At 43.4% G+C, this 20,520-nt stretch overlaps 2 protein-coding genes across 6 annotated transcripts in view; one reads left to right on the top strand and one right to left on the bottom strand.

Annotated features, from left to right (window-relative positions):
• Positions 1 to 692: 692 nt before the first annotated feature.
• LOC129543359 (RWD domain-containing protein 1) lies at positions 693 to 10,154 on the bottom strand. Its single transcript, XM_088831234.1, is given in 6 exon segments — positions 693 to 919; positions 922 to 1,008; positions 1,011 to 1,067; positions 1,070 to 1,124; positions 1,126 to 1,347; positions 9,687 to 10,154. Coding segments are annotated over 6 exon segments (1,116 nt in total).
• The window catches only part of ZNF318 (zinc finger protein 318), a 33,018-nt gene continuing 22,470 nt past the window's right edge, over positions 9,973 to 20,520 (top strand). For 2 of the 5 annotated variants that reach the window (XR_016036113.1, XM_055406286.2), the window contains exons 1-3: positions 9,987 to 10,638; positions 13,207 to 13,358; positions 18,775 to 19,414. Coding sequence is in view for 4 of the 5 variants with exons in the window: in XM_055406286.2 (XP_055262261.1) it covers positions 10,153 to 10,638; positions 13,207 to 13,358; positions 18,775 to 19,414 (1,278 nt within the window). In the remaining variant the exon portion in view is untranslated. Of the gene's footprint in view, positions 10,639 to 13,206; positions 13,359 to 18,774; positions 19,415 to 20,520 lie in introns of all 5 variants that reach the window. The other 3 variants (XM_088831511.1, XM_055406284.2, XM_088831512.1) reach the window with 3 other exon arrangements.

Genomic DNA, 20,520 nt, shown 5'->3' with positions numbered 1-20,520 from the left:
CTTCCTCTTTCTTCAAGGTTATTGTTTTTGTTTTTTTCTTTAGTTTTTGAACTGGAAACTTAGCTGAGCAATTTTTTAAACTTTTTTTGGTAATATAAACATTTAGGACTATACATTTTTCTCTATAAATCACTTTATCTGCATCTAATGAAGTTTTGGATGGAAGAATTGTTTCTATACTCATTATTTATTGAAGTATATTTGATGTACAATATTATAAAAGTACAATACAGTGATTCACAATCTGGTGAGGCTTTTACTTAATTCTGAAAATGTTCACACTTAAAAGTTGAAAGAATTGTACAGTGATACCCAAATGCTCAACACCTAATTTCTACAGTTAAGGTTTTACTTTATCTGCCTTATCATGCAACTTTCCATTTGTTCATCCTTTCTTGTATTGATTTCAAGGGTCTTACTTTTTATTCACTTGGAAGGAAATGACAGATATTAGCACATTTCACTCTTAAACATTTCAGCATGCATATCATTACCTGGAGTTCATTATTTTTATTGATTGATTGAAATTTTAAGGTCAGTTTATTAAGCTCAATGATGAAAGCTGTCAGAAGACTTTTTTCCTGAGAATTATTTTTTCTTATGAAAAAAAGAAAATCAATACACACCCTCAGCATAGACACAGATGCTATGGCAGTCAAGCCTCTTTAAGATGAGAACAGTTTACTAGTTGGTCAAGTCACTCTCTGGTCAGCAGGGTTGTAGTCTGGATCATCTTCCTTATCTTCTGGCTCCAAGTCATTTAATTTCTGGACAAGTGACTCATCTACCTCCACGTTGTATCCAGCATCCTCCAAGAACTGGATATTAGCTGTGTCAAGATTATGATCTGTTTCAAACAGCTGTTTCCCACTTAATTTACTTTTTCCTGCTTGTTCTTTTACTTTCATTCATTTAAAAAAATTTCCAAGAGTTCTGTATCAAACTTGGCCTTCCAGCTTAAGAAATTTTGAATAGTAATAGGAGTGCCATAAAATAATTGTTTTTCAACTCCTGCTCTTCTTCTTGTCTTCAAGTTTCTGTTTGATCTACCATTTCACTTAATTTTATTGGAGAGCTGTTGCTAAAGAAAAGCTTTCTTCTGCCTGTAATGCTAGTAACTTTAAAAATATCTGAGACTTCATTACCTTCTAGGATTTTCGGGGAGAGTATTTCCTAGAGGGGAGCTTCATCTGGGTGCTTTTCCCTATATGTAAACTTGAGGAGGGGCAGGACAGTTTCATTGTTTTCTCCAGCCTTATATGTCACAGGAATGGTGAACCTGGTTGGATTTTTCCAATACTTAGCTGAAATACTACCAAAGGAGAATATGGTATCAGGAGAGTTCATCTGTATTTTAGAGACCAGTTGTTAAGAGGGTTGAATCAGCTTACCATCAAGTTCTGAAGGAGACAGGGTAGATGGACTCCAGAGATTCCAGTTTAAAATATATATATATATATATATATATATATATATATTTAATATTCTTTTCCATCATGGTTTATCACAGAATATTGAATATAGTTCCCTGTGCTATACATTAGGACTTGTTGTTTATCCATTCTAAATGCAACAGTTTGCATCTACCACTCTCAAACACCCAATCAATCCCTCTCCCTAACATACAGAAAAGTACAAAAATCCTAAGTGTACAGCTTGATGAATTATCACAAAATGAATACATCTAAATCAAGAAATAGAAAAGGTTTCCAGAAACTCCCCTCATGTAACCACTACCTGGACTTCAAACACCATAATTAACTTTGTTTACTTTTTGAGCTTGGTATAAATAAAATCATATAATTTGTATTTCTGTGTGTGTGGCTTTCTTTGATACCACACTGTATCTGTGAAATCCATATAGTTGCATCTAGTGATAGTCTTCTTTTTCATTGCTGTATGGTATTCCATTGTATGAATCTACTACAGTTGAAATTCTACAGTATTCATTCTACAGTTGAAATATTTACTACTATAAATAATACCATGAGAACACTTTTGTGTGTCATTTTTATTGTGGTAAACATACATATTTCCCCTTTTATTCATTTTTAAATATATAATCCAGTGGCATTAAGTATATTTACAATATTGTACAACTATCACCACAATTCATTTCCAGAACTTTTTCTTATCTTTTTGATGCACATATTGGATATTTCTCATAAGTATATACTTAGGAAATGCTGGATCACACTGTATATGTTCAACTTTAAAAAATATTGCCAGACTTCGTTGGTGGCTCAATAATAAAGAATCCACCTGCCAATGCAGGAGACACAGGTTTGATCCCTGATCCGGGAAGATCCCACATGCTGCAGGTCCCATGGGCAACAGCTGCTGGGCCTGTGCTCTAGAGCCCAGGAGCTACAACTACTGAAGCCTGAGAGCCCAGAGCCCATGCTCTGCAACAAGAGAAGCCATCACAATGAGAAACCCATGCACCGCAACTAGAGAGTAGTCCCCATTCACCACTGGAGAAAACCCACGCAGCAGTGAAGACCCAGCACAGTGGGGAAAAAAAAAAGAAAGAAAAAATTATTGCCAATGTTTCAAAGTGGCAATAGTAACTTACATGCCCACCAATCCTGTATGATAGTTCCCATGGCTATATGCCCCTTAAATTTTAATTTTAATTATTTTAAGTTTTAATTATTTTAGAAATTTGTTTTGTATCTTTTCTCACTTCTCTGATAACTGTTTAACACCTTTTCATATACTTTATGGTCATTCAGACAATAAAAAGGGCTAAAGAAACAGAGAAGACAAAACTATATCTTATGAAATTTGAAGCTCACGTTGTATTATTTGTGTGTTAGCGAGCAGTTTACATTTCTAATAATATGTCTCCCATTGACTAAAATCAACCCCATAGGGCAATCTCTCTCACACTTCCACACTGCATATATGAGATTATATCTTAAAAAAGAAACAAAATCCTTTACAGTCACTTGAGTGGTGTTTAGGGACTTAAATAGTGACAAAGGCATGAATTGAATCCACCATGTTTAACAGAATATCATGCTCTCTAATTACAATTATTACCAAAAAGTGGGGTCTAGCTGCTCCCCGCTCAAAAACCAATAAACAGGCGAAGCTGGTGAAAGGGAAAGTTTGCTTTATTTCAGACACCAGCAACTGTGGGGGAAGGGCAGACGTCTGTCAAAGGCAAACTGCCCCCCTGCCCCCACCACAGGCAGGGGGTAAGAGCTTTTATAGACAGGAAGAGGGGGCTGCGAACACAAAGCACAGTCAGCTCTGATAGTCATCTTCAAATTGGTCAGCGGTGGTCTTACCAGCATCATCTTGGTTATTTTAGGTACAGTTAATCTTCAGTTCCAGGGTCCATTTGTTCCCATTTCTTGAAGCCAACTCTTGGAATTGTAGCAGCTTATGTCATGGGTACAGCCTAATTATCATGCAGTTAGCTTCTTCCACCTGCCGTTTTTTTAAATTAATTATTTTAATTGGAGGCTAATTACTTTACAATATTGTGGTGGTTTTTGTTTTAATATCTATAAGACAGCTCATCTATAAGCCATATAGATATGGCTCAGAGCATTATCTCTAGCCCTTGAGGAGGAACTAAAGGTCCCTAACTATGCTCAATTAGTACATTATTATTATTTGGTCTTCTCTGACTATTTTCCTTTGTTTCTGCAAGTTCTCACTTCTCTGATTAAATCTACTCTTTGCCTAAGTTTTTCCACAGACAAAAGGCAGGCAGGGGACATGGGGGGCAAAGACCGTAGAGTCCTGCTCTGTTTCATTATTACTGATATGTAGGGTATCAGACTGTTGCCATTCCACTTACAGGGAGTGCCTAGGCTCAGTTCTCATCTAAAGACTGTCAACATTTTTGTCCCACCCTCTCAGCACACAGCTTTTCATAAGGCTATAGCACCAAGCAGAAGGTTGACGATAGTTTTGTTCAGCCTGCATGTAGGGGCAAGGATGTCCTTGGCTTCAAGCTGAAAATCCATCCCAGGTCCCTCACCTCCTGGGAGGCCCAAATCTCTGACTGCTACTTTGCTTCCAGACATTTCAGAACCCATGGGCTCTGTGGCTTTAGCAAATTCACAGAGGTGTTGATGTTTTAAAGCTTAGCTCTCTACACTCAAGTTTTATCTATCATTGCTGTATGTCTGCTACATATGAGTGTGTGTGTGTGTGTGTAAAAGCTGTAACCTGTTTTCACCTGTCTAATAAAAGTTTAGTAAGAGTTTCTCTCTCTTTTTTTCTTTTCCGGCCATGACGTGCTACATGTGGATCTTAGTTTCCCAACCAGGGATCGAAACTGCGCCCCCTGCATTGAAAGTGCAGTCTTAACCACTGGACCATCAGGGAAGTCCTAATAAGAGTTTCTTGAATTGACAGACAGGAGTTGTGACAGGATGTTAGTTAGATGCTCCCTGTTGTCTCTGGAGTTTCAGCAAAGGTCTTAAAGGCAGAAAGCAGCACAATAGATGCCAGGCAACCTCTTCTCCCATCCACTTCAAAGGGAGATGGGATGAGATTGTGAAACAGTCTGCCAGCATTACTATGAATAATTATCCACACTGAATCAATATGAGGGAATGAGAATTGTGTTGGGGAGTTCCCTGTGAGCTCTATATTTCCTCTCCCACCATTCTGGGGAGGGGAGGGGGGTTTTACCCTTTGCCTAAAGCCAAGTGGGGACTTCCCTGGTGGCTCAGACTGTGAAGAATCTGCCCATAATGTGGGAGACCTGGGTTTGACCCCTGGGTCGGGAAGATCCCATGGAGAAGGGAATGGCTACCCACTCTAGTAATCTTGCCTGGAGAATTCCAAGGACAGAGGAGCCTAGTGGGCTATGACCCATGGGGTCACAAAGAGCTGGACATGACTGAGCAACTAACACACACACACACAGCCAAGTGAGATAGAGACCTCCACTAGCACCTTGCAGAATGTTTGGCTTAGATCTCCCGGATTTAGAAAGTCCAAGGGACTCATGTCCTAACTCCCACTTGAGGAAGTCCGTATGCAAAATGCTGGCTGACCAGCTTTCCTGGGATGGTGAGTAAGGTGGGTTGCAGAGAGAGTGAGCTGCACTGCCCTTGCCAGTAGGGCAAAGATGCATGAGTTGTCCTGTGGGACAAGTATACCTAGAAGGAAACAACTTGGAGTCATTAAAAAGGTCCTTCTCCCGAGGGATGCTCTGAGAGCAAAGGAACTTCAGGAGAGTATATTTTACAGAATGTGCAGAAGGCCATGAACTTGGGGGCGGGGAGAGAGGAGTCATAGGCTGTTAACCAGAGGAGAGGCATTGCCTAGGTCCCAGTAAGAGAGCTAAAAAAAAAGCCCACAGCAGTGACACACACAAGAGAGAAAGAGCCAACTTTCGTGAGTCCTCCAAGTCCACAGGGAACCAACTTTTGACGATAACAGCATCCTGCCCTGATTGGGAAAACCTATGGCCCTTTCCCCTAACCTCTTCTCCTCTTATACCAAACCCTGGAGAAGGGGTTCAGAAATAGCAGCAGCAGCAAGATAAGAGGAGTAAACTCTGAGGAGTAAAAGCCAGGAATGTGGAGAAACTTGGCACACCTTCCTTTATCACAGCAAGGCTCACACCTGAAGCAGGCAAAAGCTAGAGGAGGGGCAAACCTTTAGCTTGGATGAAGCTGAGAGTTGAATTATGTTTAGGGCAGGTTTATTTTTTTGGGCTCCAAAATCACTGCAGATGTTGATTGCAGCCAGGAAATTAAAAGACGCTTACTCCTTGGAAGGAAAGTTATAACCAACCTAGATAGCATATTAAAAAGCAGAGACATTACTTTGCCAACCAAGGTCCGTCTAGTCAAGGCTATGGTTTTTCCCGTGGTCATGTATGGATGTGAGAGTTGGACTGTGAAGAAGGCTGATTGCCGAAGAATTGATGCTTTTGAACTGTGGTGCTGGAGAAGACTCTGAGAGTCCCTTGGACTGCAAGGAGATCCAACCAGTCCATTCTAAAGGAGATCAGTCCTGGGTGTTCATTGGAAGGACTGATGCTAAAGCTGAAACTCCAATACTTTGGCCACCTCATGCGACGAGTTGACTCACTGGGAAAGACTCTGATGCTGGGAAAGGTTGGGTGTGGGAGGAGAAGGGGACAACAGAGAATGAGATGGCTGGATGGCATCACTGACTCTATGGACATGAGTTTGAGTGAACTCTGGGAGTTGGTGATGGACAGGGAGGCCTGGCATGCTGTGATTCATGGGGTCGCAGAGAGTTGGACACGACTGAGCGACTGAACTGAACTGAACTGAAGAGGAAGCAAGGGAGTGTTCCAATTATATACTCTGGGGGCCAGCTCCCCTGATAAAAATAATTATTCAATATTAGAGAAGGATTGAAGAAGAAAAGTTGATACAGTGTAACTATACCTGATTTAGCATATATTGACTCCAGTGAGCTATAAACACTTATTCATATTTTCTTCATATTTGCTTCAGTTCAGTTCAGTCGCTCAGTCGTGTCCGACTCTTTGCGACCCCATGAATCACAGCACGCCAGGCCTCCCTGTCCATCACCAACTCCCGGAGTTCACTCAAACTCATGTCCATTGAGTCGGTGATGCCATCCAGCCATCTCATTCTCTGTCGTCCCCATCTCCTCCCACCCCAATCCCTCCCAGCATCAGAGTCTTTCCCAGTGAGTCAACTCGTCGCATGAGGTGGCCAAAGTATTGGAGTTTCAGCTTTAGCATCAGTCCTTCCAATGAACACCCAGGATTGATCTCCTTTAGAATGGACTGGTTGGATCTCCTTGCAGTCCAAGGGACTCGCAAGAGTCTTCTCCAGCACCACAGTTCAAAAGCATCAATTCTTCAGCAATCAGCTTTCTTCATAGTCCAACTCTCACATCCATACATGACCACGGGAAAAACCATAGCCTTGACTAGACGGACCTTGGTTGTCAAAGTAACGTCTCTGCTTTTTAATGCTATCTAGGTTGGCCATAACTTTCCTTTCAAGGAGTAAGCGTCTTTTAATTTCCTGGCTGCAATCAGCATGTGCAGTGATTTTGGAGCCCAAAAAAATAAAGTCTGACACTGTTTCCCCATCTATTTGCCATGAAGTGATGGGACCAGATGCCATGATCTTCGTTTCTGAATGTTGAGTTTCAAGCCAAACTTTTCACTCTCCTCTTTCACTTTCATCAAGATCACACCAAAACCAATGGGTAACCAAAATTCATACACAGAATAATAAAGACCGAGTGTACACCTCTGGCAGAGTTTTAATTGGTACTCTGCTCCATATAGCCACTTAGGACCCAGGCTGACAGGCTGTACCATCTGGAGCATGTAGCTTCTTCAGTTCCACAGGAAAGAAAGAGCATTTTATAACTACTCTTTCCTGACTGCCCAGAGGCAATACAAGGTGCTTGCATTCACAGCTGTAGTGACTAGAAATAGTCCTAAGACTCCCCTTTTTGAAATGGGGAAGGAAGCATTCTTTTTCTGGTGCTAAGCATGAGAGAAGTCCCAGATATGGTGCATGAGTGCTCAGTCACGCAGTTGCATCCGACTGTTTGCAACCCAACAAACTGTAGGGCAAGAATATACTGGAGTGGGTTGCCATTTCGTCCTTCAGGGGATCTTCCCAACCCAGGGATGAACTGGCGTTTCCAGCATCTCCTGCATTGGCAGGTTCTTTACCATTCACAGATGACTAACACCAATTTCCAGGACATTTTACATGGCAGCCTCACTTACAGAGGCTGTCACCCTTCTCTGATAGGCCTTTTACCTGCTGAGCTAGTGTATCTAGATCTTTGATTGCAGGTCTCTGTCGCACGTGTTATGAAATATGTTTTTAGACTGCTCAGAAACCTTGTACATAACTCATATTTTCTGCTTAAGACCCATCACTTTCTCAGATTGCTTTACTTTCTTTTACTTCCTTTACTACCATCAATCCTGGTAGTTTTCTTTTCACAGAGAAATCACGTTAAAGAAAGCTCTTTATTGTCACATTACACAGTTAACAGAAAACAACAGAACTGGATTGAGGTATGGATAACTGGCATTTGACAGCGTTCATTCATTAGCTGATAACTTATTCCCTCATACAGAGAAGGCACTGGCAACCCACTCCAGTACTCTTGCCTGGAAAATCCCATGGACAGAGGAGCCTGGTAGGCTGCAGTCCATGGGGTTGCTAAGAGTCTGACATGACTGAGTGACTCACTTTCACGTATTGGAGAAGGAAATGGCAACCCACTCCAGTGTTCTTGCCTGGAGAATCCCAGGGAAGGGGGAGCCTGGTGGGCTGCCGTCTATGGGGTCGCACAAAGTCGGACACGACTGATTCGACTTAGCAGCAGCAGCATTCCCTCATGATGACTTCCCAGTATACAGATAATCCCATGTTTCAAACAAAATTGGCAATCCATCTGTGAAAAATAATCTCAGATTTAATTTAATGGACTATGCAAGGACTTTTTTATAAAAAAGTCCATGTAAACTGAATATGGGAAACAAAATCATTAAGTGTTAACAAATATGGAAGAATATATTAAGAATCTTGACATGATGAAGGTCTCCTTAGGCCACAAAATCCAAAGTCAGCAACTGGAAATTCAAATGCCTATAGGGAGCAAGCAAGTAATGTTGAGTGAAGAAAGATGGGTGTGAGAGAAATCAATTAGTAAAAATTTATTTTAATTTTACTGAGCTATGGGGTAAGCAAATGCCATTATACAAATATGTGAAACTGGATAAGACTCTAAATTTAATATGAAAAATATAAACTAGAAAATGGGAATCATAGGGAATGCCCTGGCAGTCCAGTAGTTAGGGCTTAGCGCTTTCACTGCCAGGGCAGGGTTCAATCCCTGGTCAGGAAATTAACATCCTACAAGCCCCACAGCTCTATCAAAAAAAAAAAAAGAATGAAAAGAAAATGGAAATCTTTCGTAAGTAATTTTTTCTTTGTCTTGTCTCTTCTTTGCAAACATTAACCTGATTTTCATACCAATTTCAGGCTTTGTGTTTCTAGTTGATAGAGGAAAACTTTCAAGCCATTAGTACTTTATTTTGAAGAGTTCAATTTAGCGTCAACATTTTTTTTTTCATGTTTTGACCACTGTTTTTACTTTTATGAACTTTTGTACTTAGTATGCAGGACCCTGAGTCCCTGTCCTTAGTATACAGGGACTACCACTGCACCCAAGTGTCCAGGAAAATTCTGGTCGCAGACTGGAGGGTTCCAAATCGCTTGCAAAAACTCTCCAGGCCTCCTAGCTGTCACGATGTGGACCCCTAGCGGTGAGCGACGTTCCCAACAAGTGTTCTGGTTGAGACAGCGACAATTTTACTCGGATGCCTGCTTTAGGTCTGATTCTCGCTCCCGAATCGCCCCCTTTTCCGCACTTCCCCATCCTCAATTTCAACTTCTACAAAAGAGGCAAACTAGAAAGTAAGTTGTTGGCCGTGGTGTGGCTTCTATGGGAGCCGAGACTTCGTCGGTCGCTCCTGCCGAGGTGCGTGATCTCCCACATAACGCCTCGCAGGTTTTTTATATTCCCATCACTTACAACCATTTCTTGTGACCACGTAAATTAACAGGGTTGCGGGCAGGGGAAAGGCAAAGATGCTCCCTCCCCCTCGAAGCCACCAGCGGCCCGAGGCCTTGAGCATCGCCGGAAGAGCCAACTCCGCTCCCGCTAACCCTGTCCCTTCCGCTCGGCCCGCCCCGGGCGGAACGCTCGGGGTCACGTGTCCGCCGGAGGAGGGGAAGTAGGCGGCTCCGCGGCCGCCATCTTGCCCGCTGGAGGCGGAGCGTCAGGAGCGCGGCCCGCGCGCTTCTCCTCCCCTCCCCTCGCCCGGCCTCGCACCGCCCTCCGTGCTCCTCCCCACTTCTGGCTCCCTTGGCCGCTCCCTGAGTGGAGGAACGGGGAGCCCCGGAGGGCGGGGGGGCGTGTCGGGCCCGCGCTCGCGCCCTCCAACCGCCAGCCGCGGCCGCGGGGGCGCGCTCGGCCGGGCCCCAGGGGCGGCGTGGGGCTGAGGGGAGGGGGCTGCTCCGGCTGCGGGGGCGGCCGCGGCGGCCCGGGTTGCAGCTGCGGCGGCGCGCTGGGGGCCCGCGTCCGGGGCGCCCCCGGGTCGGCGCTGCCGCCGTGGCCGCGGCTGCCAGAGCCATGTACCGGAGCGGCGCGCGCTCCTCCGTCTCTTCACACCGGCCTAAGGAGAGCGGCGGGGGCGACCCGCGCACCGGCCGCAGCTCCGGCTCCTCCTCAGGCCCGGTTCGCCGCGCCTCACCGCCGTCCTCCTGCTCCTCCTCGTCGCGGACACCGGCTCGCCGGCCCCGCTCTCCCTCAGGGCACCGCGGCCGCCGGGCCTCGCCGTCCCCGCCGCGGGGTCGCCGCGGCTCCCCGTCTCCGCCCCGCGGCCGCCGGGCCTCGCCGTCCCCGCCGCGGGGTCGTCGCGGCTCCCCTTCGCCGCCGCGGGGTCGTCGCGGCTCTCCGTCGCCGCCGCGGGCCCGTCGCGGGTCCCCGTCGCCGCCGCGGGGCAGACGACTCTTCCCGCCGGGCTCGGCCGGCTTCCGAGGGAGCAGCCGGGGGGAGTCCCGCGCCGACTTCGCCAGGGACGGCCGCGGAGACCATCCAGGCGACAGCGGCAGCCGGGTAATCCCACCCCTCCACCCGGACTCTGTCTGTGCTCCAGCCCCCTCGCCCGGGATTCCCGCTTTCAGAAACGCCCGCCGCCCGGACGACCCGAGGCCTTCAGGCCGGGGTCCCCTCATGGAAGGCCCTTCATCCCCACGGCCCCCCTCAGCTACGCCCGAACCTGGAGGTTCCCGGTCAGCCCCGGGAACTTCATTTGCACAATAACGGATTCGGGACGCGTTCGGGATGCCGTGCTGCGTTTCCTGGGAAAAGGCTGGTTCTCTCCCTCTGTGTGAGGTGTGAAAAAGTTTGCCGGGCGAGGGGAAGCTCCTCCACGCCGTGTGCCTGGTACTTTTTCAGTAGTTGGTGTCCTTAGAGTTGGGTGGTTTTGTGTGTGTCCCTCTAGAACTGAGCTGCGCCCTGGATCTGGAAAAGGGTGAAATGTCTTTGTGGCGACTTAGGGTGGCTTAAACAGTTCCCAGGGTAGACACCGAGAGAATGTAAACTGTTAGTTCTCTGTGTTGGAACTGCTTCTCCGAAATCGAAGTGTGGGTATCCACAGTCGTTGTAATAGCTGCCGCCACTTAATCTAGTTGTGTGGCAAGAATGACTCTCAGCTCTTCACTTTACACGTTCTCTGTGAACATTCACAACCTTTTGGGGGGAAGGTTCCTCCTTATCTAACAGCTGAGGAACTCAGAGAAACGTTTAAGAAACTTAATCAAGGCGATGCCGCTAATAAGTGGTGGAATGTGATTCAACTCTTTACCTGGTTCCCAGTACCCTGAATTTAACTGTTAGGTTTCCCTGCTGAAGGGACAGAGCATGAGGTTAAGAAGGTTAGTTTAGAGGTAATACTGACTTGTCACGCATCTCTCCATTAGTAGAGCCTCTGGGGAGGATCTGGTGTTTTGGTATTTGTTTTTATTATTAGTTAACCAATCCTTTAAAAAAAGTGACAAAGTTTCTGTTTTATTTAGTGGATCTCTAACAGTATCTGGGTACTCTGGTCATAGGTGAATTGACTTATTAAGATTTTCATAGCTGAGTATGATAGTCTGAATGTTAATCACTACAGGGAAAGTAAGGAAAACAAAAAACGATGATTTTCCATAACTTCCCCTTTCTTCTCCAATGCACAACCTATTTGCTTCAGTCTTTTGTCTTCAGTAAATGACATCACCCGTTGCTCAGCCAGAAACAGTGATAATCTCTCTTCTCCCAGTCTGTAAGGATAACTTCATCTATCTAAACTATCAGCTCTATCTCCAAAATACATCCTCCAAACTGTTGTCCTCCTGCCATCATTCTTATCTAAACTTTATCATCTCTTGCTTAGTTCATTACATTAGGCTCCATTACACTCCTCTTTTGTTACCATCCAGTTTTTTCTATACCTAGAAATCAAAATGATTTTTAAAGACCTCCATTTTATGTATTTGAGAAATATTTATTGAACGCTTACCATGCTGTTCTGGGCACTGGGAATATAATAATGAACAAACCAGTCAAAAACCCTGCCCTAGTAGAGCTTATATTCTGACAGGGGGAGTTGGATAATAAGAGAAGTAAAATGTCTTGGCATGTTAAATATGATTAAGTGCTAAGAGAAAAAACAGAAAGGAGTTAGAATTTTTGGTAAGGTAGCCAGAGAAGGCCTTCTGGAAAGGTGATTTCTTAATAAAGACCTAAGATTCATGGGGTCGCAAAGAGTCGGACACGACTGAGCAACTGAACTGAACTGAAAGATGAGGATGTGAACAGAGTGAGCATCTAGAGGAAGTATGTAGTTAAGTCATTCCCCTGCTTGAACCCCTTCTGTGGCTTGTTAAACTAAGAATAAAAATCCAAATTTCCTAACTGTGGCTTCTGCCTGTTTTGTGTCACTTGGCTGCAGTCACGCTGGCCACCTTTCTGCTCCCCCAGACATGGCTAAGCTCACTATAGAGCATGCTCTTTTTGCCTGAAATATCTTCCATCTGTTCTTTGCAAGACTGATAGCTCATCATTCAGGCTCCAGATTAAATGGTATCATCTCAGAAAGCCTTCTCTAGCCATCTTATCTGAAGTAGCTTCTTTTCCCCAGTCTTTCATGTTATCATGTTTAATGACTTCATAACACTTTACAGTGCCATCAGAAATACTTCTTTTTTTAAACCTGTGTTTGGCTTGTCTCCTTTAGTGGAAATGTAAAGATTCTGGTAGCAGACTTAATTCACTCCTCTGGCCCCATGCCTGGTGCCAGGAAATTAAAAGAATTTGGGAGGATTGGAAGTATGGATTTTCATCTAAGAAAATGATAATTTAAAAAATATATATGTGTGTTTATTTGGCTGCGCAAGGTCTTAGCTGGAGCATGGGAATACTTTAATTGTGGCATGTGGGATCTAGTTCCCCAACCAGAAATGGAACCCAGGCCGATAGACCATCAGTGAAGTCCTTGATAATTTTTTTAAAGTCCTTTATTTTTGGAGTAGTATCTTAATAATCTCTCACCCTGTAGAACTATAGCTTTAGGAAGGAGAACAGTTTTGAGTGTAGGAATGTCTTGACCCTATTGACTTTTACTATCTTTTACTTCTGTAGAGACGCTCTCCTGGTCTGCGATCTGACTCTTCTTTGGAACAGAGCTTACGGATCACTGTTGGCAATGACCACTTCTGTGTTGGCATACCAGAACGGAGGCGGCTTAGTGATCGACTGGGGTCACCAGTGGAAAATCTGGAGGATGCAGACAGGTAGGCTTCATGTGAGGCAGGGCACGCCATACGAGTACTTGAAGGTAGAAATGTTGCTATTTTCCAAATGATGTATTTGAAAGGGTGGTGCCAGCACTGAAGTTTATGCCCTATGTTCAGTACAAAGTACAACATTAGAAAGAGTGGGGTAGACTCTGTTGCTGAAACAATTATGTAGAAAAAAAGACTTTAAAAGATCTAAGACTTCCCTAGTGGTCCAGTGGTTAAGACTCTGTGCTTCCACTGTAGGAGGCATGGGTTCGATCCCTGGCCAGGGAACTACGATCCTGAGTGCAGCATGGCATGGCCAAGAAAAAAGGTCATCCTGGCCCCAACTGTAAAGGGAGAAGTTGAGGGAATATAAACAGTCCCCCAAATTAAAAACAGTTGAGATGATACAGATTCTAAAATAGTGAAACTAGGGGGTCCCTTCTGCAAAGGAAAGTTCTGAACAAAATAGGATATCTAGGAAATCTACTTATTTATGGCTTCACTGGATCTTCATTGCTGCAATCGCGCTTTCTCTAGTTGCATTGAGTAGGGACTACTCTAGTTGCAGGGACTACTCTACATCTCACTGCAGTGGCTTCTCTTGTTGCACAGCACCGGCTCTAGAGCTTGAACTCAGTAGTTGGGATACACTGACTTAGTTGCCCCGCAGCATATTCAATCTCCCAGACCAGGGATCAAACCTGTGTCCCCTGCATTGACTGGCAGATTCTTAACCTCTGGACCACCAGGGAAGTCTTTAGAAATCTTTTTTTAAATGGTGTTGTTTTTCAGCTTGTCCAGGCTGAAATATATATAGATTCAGAAAAGGTTTAGATAAATTCATTTCTATTGTATACACGTACACGTATATATAGGCATTAATAGAAAGTTAGAGATCTTTAAAAATACTTAATTTCAGTTATTACTTTACAACCACTGAGGGCTAAGGAAGGGCATATACTCCACAGAGTGTTAAATATAGATCTCAGGAACTAGGAACTTAGGTATGTATGGGAAGTAAATAACTCATTACATGTTTTTCACCTCGCAAAAGTAAAAGAGTTAGAATGGGAGTGCAGGGAAAGCACTCTTTCTGAGAGCTGAGAACCATGTCTGTTAATGGTCTCTGCCAAGTATATGGGAGTTTTCACAAATATTTAGCAGTAGCAGTAAATCAATATAATGTTCTTTTAAACTGTGACTCTCCGTGAAGTAGTGCACAGAATATAGGCAGGTAGGTGGGGGACAGCTGGGCAGGAAGTGTGAGGACCAGTGCTGCCCTTTGGTAATATTTACTTCAAAGCTTCTGTGGCTGTTCAATGCAGTGAAGCAAGGCAGGACAGTCATATAACACTGAAGCTTCTGAAGATAGAGCTTCAAGGTATGTGACTATATCACTTAATTGAGGCAACAGCCCATACCCTTCTAGCTGCTGCTATTTTGGGAGATGATTGAGTAGGCAGTCCGAGTAGGTGGTGCATGATGTGATTCTCTTCCTTCCTTAGGAGTTCAGGTTTTGAGGTGACTTTAGCATTTCCTCTTGCTAGTTCTAGGGTGTCAGCTCCCCTTCCCATAAACGTTGTTATGCATGTATGCCTCAGGTAAACAATTGTCTGTTTATAATTTATAAAAAATAAAAATTTCCTCTCAGTGTGTTTGAGGTAGTAGTTTTCTCTCTTGAATCCTATTTCAGAGAGAGAAATTTATTTTAGAGAAAGTGAGATTAAGTTTCTAAAAGGAGGTTTCAGGCCATTCTTTAGACTTTTTTGCCCTCAGCACTCTTGCTCAATCTGCTTTGTGTGGATAATTACTGTCTGCTAAAACCAGGCCATAGGAACGTTGGCATTTGCTGAGTGTCTTCCAAACTGTGAGTCCAGTCTTCAGCTAATGAAACAGGCCATTTCCATAGTTTGTATATAGGTGTGTGTTTATTTTTTCCTGAGACCCTGTATTCTTTCTCTTCCTGTATTCGATCTGTTAAATTTTATACCAGGTTTGGGTTACAGCCAGATTGCCAGGGTTGTCAGTTTCCTCACCACAGCAGTTCTCTGTGCAGGACTATAACTTGTTCTGAAAAGAAAGTGTGAACAGGTTGTGTGAAGACTCTGAAGCTTCTGAATAAGTGTAGACGTGAGGTTGGTTTCCCTTGTTTATCAGAGTATTCTACACATTATACATTCCATTCATGGTATTCTCATCTCCTAACTCATCCTTGCCTTGATGTAGGGAATAGGATCTTTTCCCTGTTACTTGCCTTAGGGAAAAGACAGAAGCCCAACAGCTTTCTTCAGGCATTTTGAGGAATCAGCCCAGGAAAATAATGGGAAGTTTGAGCTCTGGAGAACCTTTTTTTTCTTACCATATACATTTTTTAGCAGCTTTTTTATTTAGCCATAATTCATATACCATGCAATTCACCCACTTAGAGTGTGCAGTTCAGTGATTTTTAGTATATTCATAGCGTTGTACATATACCACTGTGATCAATTTTAGAATTTTTCTTTTTGCTTTATCCTTAGCTACTAGTCTCACCTACCCACCCCCCAGCCTATCACTAACCTTCTTCTGTATTTATTCTGGCCATTTCGTATTAATAGTATCATACAATGTGTGGTCTTTTGTGACTGGCTTCTTTCACGTAGCATAATGTTTTCAAGATTCATTCATGTTTTTACATATAACAGTGCTTCATTTTTTTTATTGCTGATAATAATTTCATTGTGTTTATCTGTTACCAGTGTTGAGTGGATGGATAGCATTTTAGTAGTTTCTACTTTTTGGCTGTTATGAATAATGCTGCTATGAATATTGGTGTACAAACTTCTGTGGACATATGTGTTGTTTTTTTTTTAAACTTGCTTAAGGGAATTTGTAAACACATAAAAAGTAGAATAGTTCAGTGAACCTCTAGGTACCCATCACCTGCATCATTCAGTCAATTTTTTAAGAAAAGAGTTGAACTTGACCAAAGCTTTCAGAGAGAGTTTGTCACTGGACTATTCTGAGCTGCAGGAGATGGGGCCTTTTTTAGGACTCACTTTTATTGCAGTCAGTTCTCTCTCATCCTTTGGGAAAACTAGGGAAGGAGGACATGACCTTCTAACAGGCAACCTGATTTCTGTCTGTATTTACACATTAGCACATTCTTTTAACTCTTTCTATTCCTTCTTTTATTGGTTTTTGCCTCCTTTTGCAGGAGATTGCAGGTTTGGATTGAGTCTTTCTGAGAGCCATTTCATTATTTCTTGCTTCTCAGTGTTTAATGTTGGATTAGATTTGAGGCTAGTATGTCTTGGTAGAGAAAGCTGAATGTAGGAGCAATGGATGAACTTGCCTAATAGCCGTGGAGCCTGTAATTTTCCCCTATGCTAATGTGATCAGAGACTATGTATGTAGATGGCGTTTTGGCAGTGGAGTGACTCAACTCATGGACATTCCTCCCTGAAAAAAAGGTGTGTTCATGGCTGGCAGATCTGCAGAGTAATGTATTTTACTCTATTTATGTTTGAGTTCAGAGATCATCTTTGGTTATTCTCATTCTTTCCTATTATTTCATAGTACATTGAGACCACAAAATTCCCTAAATTCTTGGGGAGGAGGTGAGTAACAGGAACCTTGATTCCCATAGATGACATTCTTATAGAAGAGATGATAAATTTTATCCTTTATAGTCTTTCATAAAGTTACTTATAGCTGTAACCTCATTCTAAAACTGAACAAGGGCTGTGCTAGTGAATGAGAAAAAGCAGCTCTTTGATGTTCTACTAACTTTAGTCCCAGAAATAGGAAAACAACTATTATAAAAAAACAAAAGTCATTTCTCGAAACCTACAAAAAAAGCAGAAAGAGCTACTAAAAACTGTAGAAGACAGGAATAATTACCATCCTGTGGATAGTAGTTCACTCTGAAAAGTGAGTGACGTGTAAGTTTTTCTAAGTTGTATACTTAAAAAATGCTTCATTCTTGTTTAGTTGCTCAGTTGTGTCCAACTCTTTGTGACCCCTTGGACTGCAGCCTGTCAGTCTCATCTGCCATGGGATTTCCCAGACGGGAATCCTGGTGAGGGTTGCTATTTCCTTCTCCAGAGGATCTTCCCAACCTAGGGAGCCAACCCAAGTCTCCTGCATTGCAGGTGGATTCTTTACCTCTGAGCCACCAGAAAAGCTTAAAGTGCTAGGGGATCTTTGTTTCTGTGATTTAAATCAGAAACTTTTAGGGGGCAGTAGAAGCTCTCTGGGGCTTACCCGGTGGCTCAGTGGTAAAGAATCCACTTGCCAATGCAGTAGATGCAGATTCGATCCCTGGGTCAGATGGATCCCCCGGGAAAGGATAAAGGAACCCACTCCAGAATTCTTGCCTGGAGAATTCCATGGACAGAGGAGTCTGACAGGGCTGCAGTCTGTGGAGTCTCAAAGAATCAGACAGGACTTAGCAACTAAACAGCAAAAACAGAAGCTTTGTGACCATGATGCCCCAGAGGATTAGGATATAGTGTGGTATAGAGATCTGAGCTGAAAGGACAGATGTTCCATCCTGTATTTTTACGTTCATGCCTTAAAAGTCTAAGACCTTTTTATTTCTATAATAAGTCTATCTCGCTGTAATAGAAATATATGGTGAGATAACCATCACATACTTTTTTTCTGGGCTCAAGATTAACAAAATGCTTATGGATATTCAGGCAAGGCAGGAAAGAGTATAACAAAACAAACTGTGAAGGAGTTTTATGGTTTTTTAATATATGATCGCGTGAAATGAAGCAATTGCAGAACCTTCTAAAACTTAAAAGAAAATCATGCCAATTGGATAGATCAGTGGTTAAAAAAAATTTTTTCCCCACAGTGAAACTTTTTTTTTCCAAATGAAGTATTCTGTAGAATTTTACAATATAAACAGGTAAAGTTGGCCTGCTCTAACTCAAATTTTGTTTTTACAGTTTTTGTTTTACACCTTAAAAATTTTTTTTTGGCTGCACCTGGCATGCAGGGTGGTACCTGAGAATCTGCATTTCTTAAAGAAGTTCCTGGGAAATACTGATGTTGCTTATTCAGACCACAGTTTTAGTAGCAAAGAGCTAGTGTGAAGTAATGTGACCCAGAACTCTTTGTAGTCTGGTAGTGGTATTTTCACATCTCCAAGACCTTTGCATGAGACTCTGCATCCCCAAAGTCTAATCAAAGAAAGAATTCTGTCCAGATAGATTAGCAATCTCTTCCATTGGTTAGAGGCTGCAGCTGCTTATGCTCTGGGAAAAGGGAAAAGAAATGTTGCATGTATATATGTAGATTTGTTCTGACTTCATGATTACTGTCTTTTGTTCTAAGCATTTCTACAGCCCCCTTGCCAGATGTCAGTCTCTTAGCCTTGTCTGGTCTTGCTCTTTCCAAGTCCATTGTATTCAGTGATGCTTGTCTCTTTCCTCAGGGATGACCTGACTGATGATTCTGTCTTCACTCGAAGCTCCCAATGCTCTCGAGGTCTTGAACGATATATTTCCCGGGAGGAGGCACCTCTCAGTCCCTTCTTGGGACAACTTGATGAGGACTACCGAGCAAGAGAAACTTTCCTGCATCGATCTGATTATAGTCCTCATATCAGTTGTCATGATGAGCTGTTGCGGGGAACAGAACGGAATAGAGACAAACTCAAAGGCTCCTACTCTATACGACCTGAGGAAAGTAGCCGGGAGGCCAAACGGCCCCGCTATGATGACACAGAGAAGATGCACAGCATGGGAAGTGATCACCTGAGTTTTACATCAGGGACTCGCAACTATCGACAGCGTAGACGGAGCCCAAGCCCTAGGTTTTTAGACCCTGAGTTTCGAGAGCTGGACCTCGCCAGGCGAAAACGAGAGGAAGAGGAGGAACGAAGTAGGAACTTGAGTCAGGAGCTGGTGGGAGTTGATAGTGGTGGCACTAGTTGTCCCATCCCTGGATTGTCAGGTGTCCTAACAGCATCGGAGCCAGGATATTCTTTACATCGGCCTGAGGAAGTATCTGTGATGCCCAAGAAGTCAATTCTGAAAAAGCGGATTGAGGTGGACATGGAGCCTTCCTTGCAGGTCTATGCTGTGTTTCTTCTAGGGTGTCTTGCTTATTTCTCTCAATATTTTAAAGCCTAGTTACTTTCCCAGGGACTGTGTCCCTCAGGTATCTTTGGAATATATGTTGGCACAACATTGTTATGTTTATGAGCTGTACCTTTCAGGACTCTCAAAGGAAACTGTAGGCCTCATAATGCAATAATAGAGGGCTTTTATTGTCATGTGTTAGGCTTCCTAAGGGTCCTCCCTGGTGGCTCAGACCAGGGAAGAATCTGTCTGCAATGCAGGAGACCCGAGTTTAGTCCATGGGTTATGAAGATCTCCTGGAGAAGGGAATGCAAACCCCACTCCAGTATTCTTGCCTGGAGAATCCCTTGGACAGAGGAGCCTGGTGGGCTGCAGTCCATAGGGTTGCAAAAAGTCAAACATGACTGAGTGACTAAGCACACAGGCTTTCTAGACAGACATTTTGGAGTGTATCTGTTATATAAAGTTTTTTTTTTCCTCTAAGTTGGCTAGTCTTGTAGGATCTTTGAATATGGGTTTCTTGGAAATGAAGCTTGAAAAGCAAAGGGAGGAGCTGATTGAATTTTCCTCATCTCTCTTTAAAGAGAAGAAAAAATGTATGAGTGGTAGGACACTAGACCAGAATCAGATAATTCTAATTCTGGATCCATCTCTATCACCCGCTTGCTGTGCGATTTTTAGGCAAGTCACCTAACCATTCTGGACCTTGATATTTTTTCCTCACTTACGGAAAGATGGTCAGGCATGAGCACTTGTTTTTACTTGTTCTCTTAGGTGCTAAATGTTTCTGAAGTGCCTGAGGTCTTACCTGTTAGGGATCAGAGTTTCCTGACCATACTCAAGTCAAAGTAGCTCTGCTTGTATGTTTTTTTCTTTTGAAGATTCATAAAAAGAGAAAGCAAGTAAGCTAGGGCATCTCTAAAGTCCTTTTGAATTCAAATTCCTTGTTAAAGACTAAAATGGGCAAAAGTTAAGATTCAGTTTGCTTTCTTTTCTATTTCCCTTTGCTACAGCAGAACCATCTGGAGAAATGGGAAACCATATCTTGAACCTGGCTAAGAACCTCCCTTTCATCCACATGTATCTTTGCCCTGTTA

This window comes from Moschus berezovskii, chromosome 23, assembly GCF_049115385.1.
Source record: "Moschus berezovskii isolate FMDL1 chromosome 23, NW_MosBer_1.0, whole genome shotgun sequence".
Lineage (NCBI taxonomy): Eukaryota > Metazoa > Chordata > Mammalia > Artiodactyla > Moschidae > Moschus > Moschus berezovskii.
The sequence above is the reverse complement of the archived record's forward strand: the minus strand, read 5'-3'. Positions and strand labels throughout refer to the sequence as shown.